At 38.4% G+C, this 11835-nt stretch overlaps 1 protein-coding gene across 2 annotated transcripts in view; it reads right to left on the bottom strand.

Annotated features, from left to right (window-relative positions):
* Positions 1-5378, bottom strand: part of EDNRA (endothelin receptor type A) — a 24186-nt gene extending 18808 nt beyond the window's left edge. The window contains exons 1-2 of one of the 2 annotated variants that reach the window (XM_010008940.1): positions 5286-5378; positions 1916-2395 (exon numbers count right to left, since the gene is read on the bottom strand). In XM_010008940.1, the coding sequence (XP_010007242.1) occupies positions 1916-2317 (402 nt within the window). In that variant the 5' untranslated portion in view covers positions 2318-2395; positions 5286-5378. Of the gene's footprint in view, positions 1-1915; positions 2396-5285 lie in introns of those variants that run through there. The other variant, XM_010008941.1, reaches the window with a different exon arrangement.
* Positions 5379-11835: the final 6457 nt, after the last annotated feature.

Below are 11835 nucleotides of genomic sequence, written 5' to 3'. Positions count from 1 at the left end.
GAATGCCATTTAACAAACTTTAAGATCAACTCCTGATCTAGGCAGACACATTGCTGAATAGTTATATGAAAAATGGACTACAAATAATAATAGAACTTCATATTAGAAATACTAGTGCTCTCCTGTGAATGCTATAAATGCTTCTCTGTGTCAGAACAGATGCAGCTAACAAGATGGTTCTACATGGCAATTTAAAAACAATTTATTTTGGATGCTCAAGCATACAAAAACTTACTAAAAGCTAGAATTATGCTTTTAAATGCCATTTTAATTCTGCCTTCTTACATGTGAGAATTGACATACATTGATGTCAAGGGGCTGCATTTTCATTTACAGCCTTTATTTATGAAATATTTCTCTACAGTACAGAAATAATTTTTCTTATATGCTAAAGTAACTTCATTTGTATGGAAGTATTCAGGACCACAGTTCAGCTTATCATATAACTTATAGAATCAAAGAATGGTTAGAGTTGAAAGAGACTTTAAAGATCATTGGGTTCTTTCTACCTCCCCTGCATGGGCAGGGACACCTCACACTAGATGTCAATTCCCAACTTACAGCAAGGCAAGTGAACCTACAGAATGCCAAAGAAGCATCATAAAATTAATAGGAAAAATGTATTGCAAAATAATAAATGCAGTATAAAATACATAGTTTTCTTTTCACTAGGTTTCTAAAGATTACTCAGAAGGCTATCAAAAGGCACTTTTGAAAGGCAAAATTAATTCCAGGTTTCCATTCCTCTTTGTGAGGAAGCAGCAGAGCTCTTGAATGGTTAGGAAAAAAAAGTGTAATAAAAATACCTGTTCTTTCCCAGACCCAGCTCTGAAAAAGCACATACCATTTTTCCTTAAAATTTCTTATTAGAAATATCAGGTGAATTAGAAACACTGCCTTAGCAATTAAGTATAAAGATGTCAGGATAATTTACCAGGGAGGTAACTGTAATGCATTATGGGAGGTGCAGTCCAGGCTATGAGTCCAGTTAGCTAAGAATAATGAAAACCTGCAGAATCCCAATCCCATGTCCCATTAAACACCTACACAGCTATGGAAGGCAAGTGGATCGCAAATCAGGCAGATGATTGTTAACCAGTTTGTTAATCCAAAATATCTGCTATCTTATCAACAAATTGATAATTAAATTTTGCAGGTGGAATATCGAAAAGTGCAAACTAGAGTTTTCATTAAATCACATGCATTATTAAGAGCCTTTATGCTAGTTTCCAATACATATTACAATAAAATGAGATAAAGTTAGAAGACTTATCTACTGTAAGATCAGAACCAGGCAATGCAGCATACTGTATATATATGCTTCTGTATAAATGTGAGTGTGGATATATTCATATTTTTAATCCATGAAATAATTTTTTTTTAAATATACCTGTTATAATGCAGGTTGATAGTTACAATGTCAATAGTTATATAAACACAAAATACATCTTTTCAATTCACTGTTTCTTTAATTTTAAAATCCAGTTTGAAACCACAGATTGCAGAGGGTATTTTCTATAAAATAAAAATTAAGGATGGGATATTCCAAAACCAGCAAGTAGTCCAATGCTGTTTTTCTGTCAAGGAGAACAGTTTCTAAAAAGTTGTTCCTCAAAAATTATTTAGCTAGCTATTGTAGCTCTAATAAATGAAGGGCTCCTGTGAAATGCCTGAGGCCACACTTTGGTTAAGAGCTAAGGGTTACATCATCTTTAAAAGGAGATACACTTTTTCTTTATGGAGGTGAGATGTAAGCAAAGGTTTTGTTGTAGAACAAAAAGGAGTTGTATTTTTTTTCTTAATTGGACTATTAATTGACAAAAGAGCACTATTTATACAAAGAAGCAACCCTAGAGAGCAGACAGTGTACATGTAAGGAAACAGCAATTAGAAAATAATTAGTGGTGCATCCTACCTTGTACACAATGATAGGAATATCAATGACAATATAGATAAGGTCTCCTAGTGCCAGACTGGCTATCAGTGCATTCGGGCCATTCCTCATACACTTGTTCTGGTAAATGATCCTCAGCAGAGTTGCATTCCCAACCATTCCAACGATGAAAATAGCACAAGATACCACTGTGTTAATGTATTTAAAAGTTTCAGCAATCTTAGTCTGCTGGGAGCATTTGACAGTTTGGTTGGACACCAGGGGCTGTCTAGTGGTGAGCAGTATGCTGGATTCAATCCCTGAGATGGTGGAAAGGTAGTTTCCCAAGTCACTCTGATTGACAGCGTATCTGTCAGAGCTGTCACTGAGGACAAATCCTGGAACCAGCAGCAGCAAGGAAACTCTTGAACACAAGGCTTCCATCCTGAAGTTCCAAAAGAGCAAATTCAGTGAGAAGGTTTGTTTTTCAGTATTTCAGTGCAGTACTTCTCACTTCGTCACCTGCAGAGTGAAACAATAAGTAAAAACAAAAAAAAAGAAGAAACACAAAATCAATACAACAGATAGACTAATGCACCCCACTTCTCACTTAGGAAGGGTATTGGAATGTAGAGACTCTACAGCACAATATAAAAACACCTGTATATAATCACTGTGTGAATCTGAAATCTAAATTACCCATTTTAACTGTCTGATAAAAAGCAAACAAAAATTCCATAAATAATTGATAGCTTATTCAAATGAGATCCTGCAAAACCCCTTTTCGTATGAGGCAGAATTTGTGTATGATTGGAAAAATATGGTGGATAAAGTTTTAATTTAAAATACAGTCTGGCAAGAAAAGCGTACACACAAACAGAGGCCTTGGGGACTGTGGAGTGATAATTTAGCTAAAAATAAAACTTGTTATTTTTTTCAAAGAAAAAAATAAGGTAACAGAACTGCATTAATAACTAAAGGTTAGCAAATATGTTAATTTTCTGAGTATTTTTTATATATTGTACCTATGGGGATTTGTATTTTTTTCTGACTTTTTAATTACCTGGGTTTCAAATGAAGACTGAAAATACCTGTATTGCAAATACAATTTTTGTACCAAATCCAGAGTCCATAAATATTCAGAGGAAGTCTTTTTTAGTCTCAGGGCAGACCTCTGATGAGGAAAATCCCTTTAAACATTTAATTGTAATTTGGTTCCTGAAAGTCATTGCAACTCATGTTCAGTGCTTAGCCACAGCAAAGCTAAGCTCTTTTAAAGATAAATAATACTTGGTTTGGTATTTTAAGCAAGATCTAATGACATTTCCAGATAGGAGAGGAAGCATCATAGGATTCAGCCCCCATAGGTACTACTGCCTATCCTCTGCCACAAAAGCTGGCTCTCTGCCATAGAGGAAGGCCACTCAAGTCCATTTTCTTAAAGCCTCAGTTTAATTTAAGGAAAAGGGTTTTTTTTTTTACATTACTCAAATCTGCAAAATAACGCAAGCGCTGCTGTGTTGCTAGAAGAAGAGTAGAAAGTAAAGTATTTATAACTTTCTGATTTCTAGGGACTCACATGAAGGGTTTGGGAGGATCCTTTTACAAAAATGAATCCTAATTTCATTCCTTTGGGGCTAGTAATTCAGAGTTTATAGCAAGAAATTTACTAGAGAAAGAAGAGACAGTTTACTGATAGGACTTCTGGAAGTAGCCACAGTATAAATATTTACTATTACCCTCTTCTGCTGTGTGTGGTCCCTAGAGGTGTGGGTGCACCTAAGCACAGTAACAATGATAACCTGAGTATTCCTGTCTGTCATAGAGAGTGCTGTCCCTCACAGACCAGGGATTCATGGTTACAGTCTTTTATATTGGTGTATTTGAAATGAGGACCTGACCAATTGTAAGTTCCTATGCACTTGCTTTTAAAGTTTAATATACTGAATAGTAAATCCTTCTTTATTAAATGCTGGTTATGATGATATCTCAGAGCAATTAGCAATAGTTTGCACAAGGTTACATTTTTTTTTCATATGAGGTTTCTAAATCATATGAGAAACAATAGACATTTAACTGTAACTCTTTCCAGGCAAGTATTAATAATTTTATTCTTTACTATTAATGTATTTCCCCAGTTTACAAATGGAAAAACTGGAATAATTAATTATTGAGATTAGATTTCCAGTTCATACTTGCCCAAGTAAATGTGATACAGCTACAAGCAGAACCCACAGCCCTATGTTTTAGTGATTATATTATTATCTTGCCTGTTTAATTATATTTTCTTGTAAAAACTTCATATATCTGTATCTATATCTCATGTAACCCCGGTGGCAGCAAGGAAATCATGCAGCCAGGACACAAAGCTGAAAACAAAATTGCCAGTTACTGTCTCTTCCATCTCCTGGAAGAAACATTTCCAGAAGAAAGAAAACTGGACAATTTTTAATATCCTAATTTATAAGGATATTTTCTTATATATTCCTGACAGTCCTTCATTCCTCTGTAGATATTTTCCAAGTATTTATTCCATTACAGAATATAACATGCAAACTGCCTCAGACAAGTAAGGTACCAGCGTCCGTACCAAGTTTTTGTCATACCGAAATCTAGTGCCCTCCTTCACATGTGATCTGATTACCTGGAGCGCGGGAGGTTGCTGTGCTAACGCGGGGGCCACATGCGTGTGCTGTGCCTGTGCTCCTGCAGCACTGCAGGAGCAGCCGCAGATGCAGGGAACAAAACTCCTCTAACTTGCCTGGAGTATCAAGCCAGAAAAATTCCCGTGCCGGGATTCACAAGAAGAGACCCATACTATTGGAAATGAAATTGTTCAAAGGATTACGGACGAGCTAAAACCTTAACAGTGATTAATGACTCCAACAGACATCTGAAATGTAACCAGGGGCCAAGAAACGTAACGAGGGCACAAAAGCACTAAAAGCAGTACTGCCGAGCAGCCCAGTTTCCCTTGGCTGTCTCCCGCTCCGGCACAGGCAGCGAGCGCTCCGTGCTGTGGGCTCAATCGCCTTGTGTTTCTTTCTCTAACACAAACCAAAACATTTTCCGCTTGTAACATTGTCAAAAGATCGATTCCAACATGCACTAGGCCAATCACCACTGCCTCCCCTGAAGCCTGTATAGAGCATCTGGCAAAGTCTATATATTCCTGAACTTCATTTAATAAGTGTTACCCCACGCTGCCTTGTGCCTGTCGTTCGTTCTCTCTGTCTCGCTCACACGCACACTCACAGGCACACGGAGGCGCACCTAATAATCATCTGGAGCGCTACCGAGAAGTGCTGAAAAGGGCCCGGGCCCCGGGCCGGGCTCTCCCCGGGCAGGGGCAGCTGCTCCCGCGGCCGCGCACTCACCCCCGGCCGGCATCCTCCGCAGGGCTCAGCCGCACGCTCATGCTGTGGCCGCTGCCACTGCCTCCGCCGCCGCTGTGGGCTTCCTCCGAGTGGCTTTTCTTGGGATAGTCTTACCAGATCCTCCTGCCTGCGTCTGGCTGGGTGGGATTGAAAATCTCCACCTCCGCAATGTCAGTAAAAGAAAGACAGACCGAAGAAGTCGAAGCGTCCCGTCTTCTCTGCCCCCTCCCCCAATTAAAACAAACCTCCAGCCCAAAATGAGCCCCAGCCAATGTTAAACACAAAGGCTGCCTCCCGGGCACGGGGGAACAGTGAGTGAGCTCTTTAACTGTTTCCTTGCTGAAATAGAGCTGAATGACTTTGCTGGACTCAGCTGCCTGCCAATCGCACAAGGGGGCTCGGAAAGGTTGTGTACCTCGTCCAACCAAACGACATAGAAGCGATGAGTAGAGCAGGGGAAAAAAAAATCTCTTGATGAAATACATAGCTTTTGCTTTGCATTGTCCCTAGGTTTGACCAGAATTATGTTTCCAACCCAGTAAGTAAAACTCGATGTGTAAGGGCTTAAAAATGCTGGATCCGTAAACAGTGACTGTCCCTGGGTGCCAATTTCTTTGTCCATCTAAGACACACCTTGCTAATACCTCTTTGTTTTCAAGACCAAAGATGCTAGCAAGTTCAAGAATTTTTTTGTCCCTTGTTGAATTATTTCAGGATGCTCATTTCAGCACAAGTTTCCATCTGGCTGTACCACAGAAATTATTTTCTAATAATATATGGGCTTCTTTTGAATACAAATAGGCAGTCTTCCTAAATATGATATAAAAATATGTGATCCTAAGAGGATGAAAAGAGACTGAAAAAAACAATAGAATATTGGATGCCAGTGGCCTGTAGAATTAAAATATTTGGCACTATATCATGTAAGAAATTGTTTTGAACTTTATTAGTTTTGCATAGTTGAAAGAATGTTCCTGTAGACATTATTTTAAATGATCTGATAAATCTTGAGCAGGAAAATGTAGCATCTGGGTCAACTGGAATAGCAATAGTTTATTTCTTCTGGAAAGTTCTCAGTTAAATGATGTTTCAAAACACAAGATCTTTGAAGAAACATTAATGTTCAAGCTGAGAATCATGTGAAGCCTGCTATTTGCAAATCAGGTAGAAAAGTTTAGTTCAAAATCACAATTACCCTGGAGATGAATAAATGCAAATAAGCTACTGAATTGTCCATATTTAAGTAAAAGTTATTTTAAATTCTTTACAGTTAGTTCATAGATGTGTAGTATTAATGATTTACTTTGTCAAGAATGATTTGTATGATAACTTGTTGGAAAAACTATTGAAGAGCAAGAAAGAGTATACTTACAGATCATGCACACTTCATAGAGTGCTTAATTCTTAAGTGTCTCGTATGTTATCTGAACATTCTTAACACCCTATTCCTTTCCTAGGATCACTTCACCTTTATGTCTAAACACCTAGAGTTGTTAAAGAAATGAAATTTGCATTTCTGATCTCATTCAAACACACATTTGCCCTTACAGTTCCTAATTCCATTAATTTGAAAGGTTTACATCCTACATTCAAACCATGCCATGCAGAACTATAATTATTATTAAATTAAGTAAACAATTTTACTCATACTGTTCAAGATCTATTTCAAAAGATGAAAAAAGACAGTACTTTATAACTATTGTGAATGCTTCTATTATTGCTAGCCACATAAGTAGTATTAATTATTAGAAATTACTAAATTGCTCAGTTGTGTGTTCTTTGTTATTATTATTGTTACTTGTTCATTAAATGGACCTTTGTTCTGCCTTTAATATTTCAAGTGTCTAAAACTGAGCTGAATTCTTGTCTTTAAGTGAAATTTAGAAGTTATATTTAATTGTTCCTGTTAGGTTGTTTTTTTTTTAACTGTGTTCAGGAAAGTCATATGGAAAAGAAAGTTATCATATCTGAATTATCCATAAGACTGCTGTCCTTTCCTGTGTGCATTATTTTATTGAAGAGTTCTTGACTGAGAACTCTGTCTTCCAGATTCAGAGCAGTGAGAGTGTTTCCTCTGACCTCTTCTGTGTTGTTTCTTCAGCAAATTACTTAGCTTGTCTTGCAAGACTTCAAAAGTTCAAAGTAACAAAATAACCCATTAAACTTCACTTTTAAGGATAACTAGGTTTTGCAGCCGGAGTCATACTTCAAGAAGACTCTCAACGTTTTGTGAAGCTATTAATTTTCCTTAAGTCTTTAGGTATTAGAGAGGAATACTTCATTGCAAGTGTTACTAGCCTAATGAAACTAAATCTGCAGTGCCTTTTATAAAACTACCTCAGAGGCACTAAACGAGGATCTTCAGTTGTGTTTGGAGGAAACAATTTTATTTCATGGAAATGAATGCTTAACACACATAATACCCATTAAGCCACTTACCTCCTCAGATTAGATGTGAAATAGGAACGTATGTTTATCAGCTCATGGAATCCTAAATTGCACTCCTGAGATTCAAAAGACCAAAATCAAAGCCTGATATTGTCTGTAACTGGCGGTCTATTGTCTATAACACAAGCAGTCAGTTCATGTGTTTGTAATCTATAGCATTTTCAGAAAGTCAGAAGAGTTATTCATGGCAAAGTAGGTAAATAAATAATTATTTTGATTTCTTCCCCTGATTTCAGATACACTATTTGTTCCCTCAAGAAACAGTACAAAATACTTTATTAGGAGCCAGTTTGATGATTTGGAAGAATGAACCCAGATACTTTGGTTAAAATCCTGGATAAGTGTTCTACTTGAAATTCAATATGTAGACCTAGTGAATAATTTTCTGTGGTGTTTTTGAAATAAAAAAAAGCCTTAGCAAATCCAAAACTTTTCATAGAACCTGATAGTTTAGGTGGATAGGTTTCTGTACTTCTACTAACCCTGGTTCAGGCAGAAGTTGCACCTCATTAAAAAAATAAATAAATTAGAAGAGTCCAAACCATAGACAGTATTTGTATCTTGTGTAGGTTTTCTGTTCTTCAACAGGAGATGCACTTATGCAGCAGCTATAGAACAATGGCAAGAGTACCTCATGAAAAATGTACATTTATTGAAACTCGGGGCCCAGTATTTCCAGTGACTGTTGAACTATGTATTTGCTTCTATTACTTACCATTTATGTTTCCCAGTAACTGCTTTATTTAAAGTGTATCTCTAGTAATGGCGTATCTGTAACTCTCCTTATGTGCTTTGAACAAATACATCCTCTTCCGGGCAACAGAGTATCTTACTTCTCCCTCCCTCTTTCCTCTCGCTTTTCCTACTTCCACTTCTCTTTTCCCCTTTGTCTTTCTCTTTTGTTTCCTTCGTGTTGCTAGAAATGCTTTGACAATTTGCAACGTGTATTTATATTTCAATGACAGTTATGAAGATAATACGTTTATATTAATTTATTCTAATAAATGGAAGTTATATTAGAACACTTGAAATATTCTTGCCCTTGGACTATGGGAAGCTAAAACCTGAAGCTATGATGGAATCGATAGGGTAAAAGGATTGAACTTTAAAGGACAAAGTAGACCATGATGCACAAAAATTAATTTAGGAACAACTACAGGGATTATTGCACCCCAAATGGGAATATTAGTCAGGAATTTTGGATTAGGTGTGTATATATTTTGCAGAATAATTATGTAAGTTTTAGTAAGTGAGGCTACTGGACCTTTTGTGTGCAGGTTGGAGAAGTAGTAACAGGTATTGTTAGTTCCCTTCAGTTACTGAGCATTTTATCTTCTTCTTGGGAGGATTTTTGTACTGTCTTAAATGCAATAGACTAAGAACATTTCAGGAAAGATTTACTGGGAGACTTAATGTTGTTGGTATACATATCCATAGGTAGAAACCATAGTTTTCAAGCTCTTGTTCCGTAGAACCTGATGAGAATGCATCCATGACTGCTGAAGGAGTTAGCTGATGTAATTTTTAAGCTACTCATAAAAAGGCTATTCATGGAAAGGAGTTTGACAGAGAAGGACCTGGGTTTCCATGTGGAACAAGTTGCCCATGAGGCAGCGATGTGCTCTCACAGCAAAGGAGGCCAATGGGGTCTGCAGCTGCATTATGCAGAGTGTTGCCTGCCAGGTCAAGGGAGGTGAACTCACACCTCTACTCAGCATTGATGAGACACATCTGGAGTGTTGTGTCAAGATAGACATATGGACTTACTGGAGTAAGTTGAGCAAGGGGCTACAAAGATGATTAAGAGTCTGGAACATCTGCCATGTGAGGAAAGGCCAAGACAGCTGAGACTGATCAGCTTTGAGATGAGAAGGCACCGGCAGGATTTATCGATGTGTATAAATAATGGTGGAAGGCAATAAAGCAGACAGAATGAGACTCTTCGCAGTGACAGAAAAAGAGGCAATGTGCTCAAACTGAAAAACAAGAATTTCAGTTTAAACATAGGAAAAAAAACCATTTTCACTGTAAGGAGGATCAAACAGTGAAAGAGGTGGTCCAGAGAAAGTGGAGAATCTTCATCCTCAGAGATACTCGAAACTGCGCTGGATGCATTCCTGATGAACCTGCTCTAGGTGACCCTGCTCTGAGAAGAGGTGTGGACTACATGATTTCCAGATGTCCCTTCCAATCTCAGACACTGCAATTCTGGGCTTCTGTGATTCAGATTTAAAAAAATTGTCAAGAGTATTGTCAAGAATATTTTGTCAAGAGTATTTTGACTTGAGCTTTGGAATTACAGCATTCAAAATACTTTGAGACACACTGTTTCCACTGAAAAAAACTTTACATACACCCCTAAATATATAGTAAAAATATATACATAAAGAACAAAGAAATAGAGGTATATCACAGAAGATGCCTATTACATAGTTGTGTAATGAGTGAAAAAATGTGATCAGTGGTTATTACATACCAAAGAAAAAATGGAAGAAGGATGAACAGATATAAAGACAAATTAAAATTTAGTTTAAAGAACACTAAGGAGAAGAGAACATATTAGATTAGAAAATCTTTCATAATTCCCCTTAGTTCATAAAAGAAAGTTTCAATCTGTTGGCAGATAGGAGGATGCAGAAGTCATGTTCTGTGATAGAGATGTTGTTCTGTTGTCAGATGCTTCTTTTATTATCTTAAGCATTAATAAAACTATCTAGATAAGATAGTGAGATATTAGAATGCCATTTTATCTAAATCTAAATAAGGTAAACATTATTTCTATTGGCTACTTTGCATTGAAGCTTCCTTTTAGGGAGGACAGGCAGAGCAGAAGAGGAGGGAGTGTTGCCCTCTACATCAATGACCAGCTGGAGTCCGTTGGAGCTCCACCTGGGGATGGAGGAGGAGGCAACTGAAACCTTATGGGTCAGGATTAAAGGGAAGACAGGGGCAGGAGGTATCATAGTGGGGGGCTGCTATAGGCCACCAGACCAGGATAGCCAAGTGGATGAGGCAGGCAGATAAGAGCAGCTTTGTGCTCACAGACCCTGGTCATCATCGGGGATTTCAACCACCCTGACATCTGTTGGAGGGACAACACAGCAAAACACCAGCAATCCTGGAATTCCTGGAGTTCATTGATGACAACTTCCTCCTCCAAATGGTAGAGGAACCATCAAGAAAAGGTGCTATGCTGGACCTTGTTCTCATCAACAGAGATGGGCTGGTTAATGATATAAGACTTTATGGGAGATTAGGGTGTATCAACCATGACATAGTCAAATTCAGGATCCTTAGGACAGTGAGGAAGGAGTGAAGCAAGCTCACTGCCCTCAATTTCAAGAGAGCAGAGTTCACTGACTGGAAAAGGGGAACATAGTTCCCATTTTCAAGAAGAGAAAAAAAGGAAGAGGAAGACCCAGGTAACTGTTGACCAGTCAGTCTCACCACTGTGCCTGGCAAGATCATGGAGCACATCTTCCTGAAGGCTCTGGTAAGGCATGAGGAAAACAAAGGGGTGATTGTTGACAGCCAACATAGCTTCACCAAGGACAAATCCTGGCTGAGTAGTTTGGTGGCCTTCTACAATGGGGTCTTGGCTTTGATGGACAAAGGAAGAGCAACCAATGCCATCTGTGCAAAACCTTCAATGCTGTCCCACACGACATCCTGGTATCGAAACTGGAATAATATGTATTCAATGGATGGACCACTCACTGAATAAGGAACTGACTGTATGCTTGCAGTCAAGGATTGGTGATCAACGGCTCAATCTCCAGATAGAGACCAGTGATAACTGGTATTGCCCAAGGCTCGGTACTCGGTCAGGTGCTATTTAACATCTTTGTCGGCAACATAGACAGTGGGATCGAGTGCACCCTCAGCAAGTTTGCCAATGACACCAAAGTGTGTGGTGAGGTCAACACACTGGAGGAAAGGGTTGCCATCCAGAGGGACCTTTGAAGGTTTGAGAAGTGGGCTTGTGCAAACTCCATGAAGTTCAACAAGGCCACGTGCAAGGTCCTGCACCTGGGGTCGGGCAATCACAAGCACAAATACAGGCTGGGTGGAGAATGAACTGAAAACAGGAGAAGAAAAGCTTGGGGATGATGGTGGACAAGAAGCTCAACATGAGCT

This window comes from Chaetura pelagica, unplaced genomic scaffold, assembly GCF_000747805.2.
Source record: "Chaetura pelagica isolate M959 unplaced genomic scaffold, ChaPel_1.0 scaffold221, whole genome shotgun sequence".
Classification (NCBI taxonomy): domain Eukaryota; kingdom Metazoa; phylum Chordata; class Aves; order Apodiformes; family Apodidae; genus Chaetura; species Chaetura pelagica.
The sequence above is the reverse complement of the archived record's forward strand: the minus strand, read 5'-3'. Positions and strand labels throughout refer to the sequence as shown.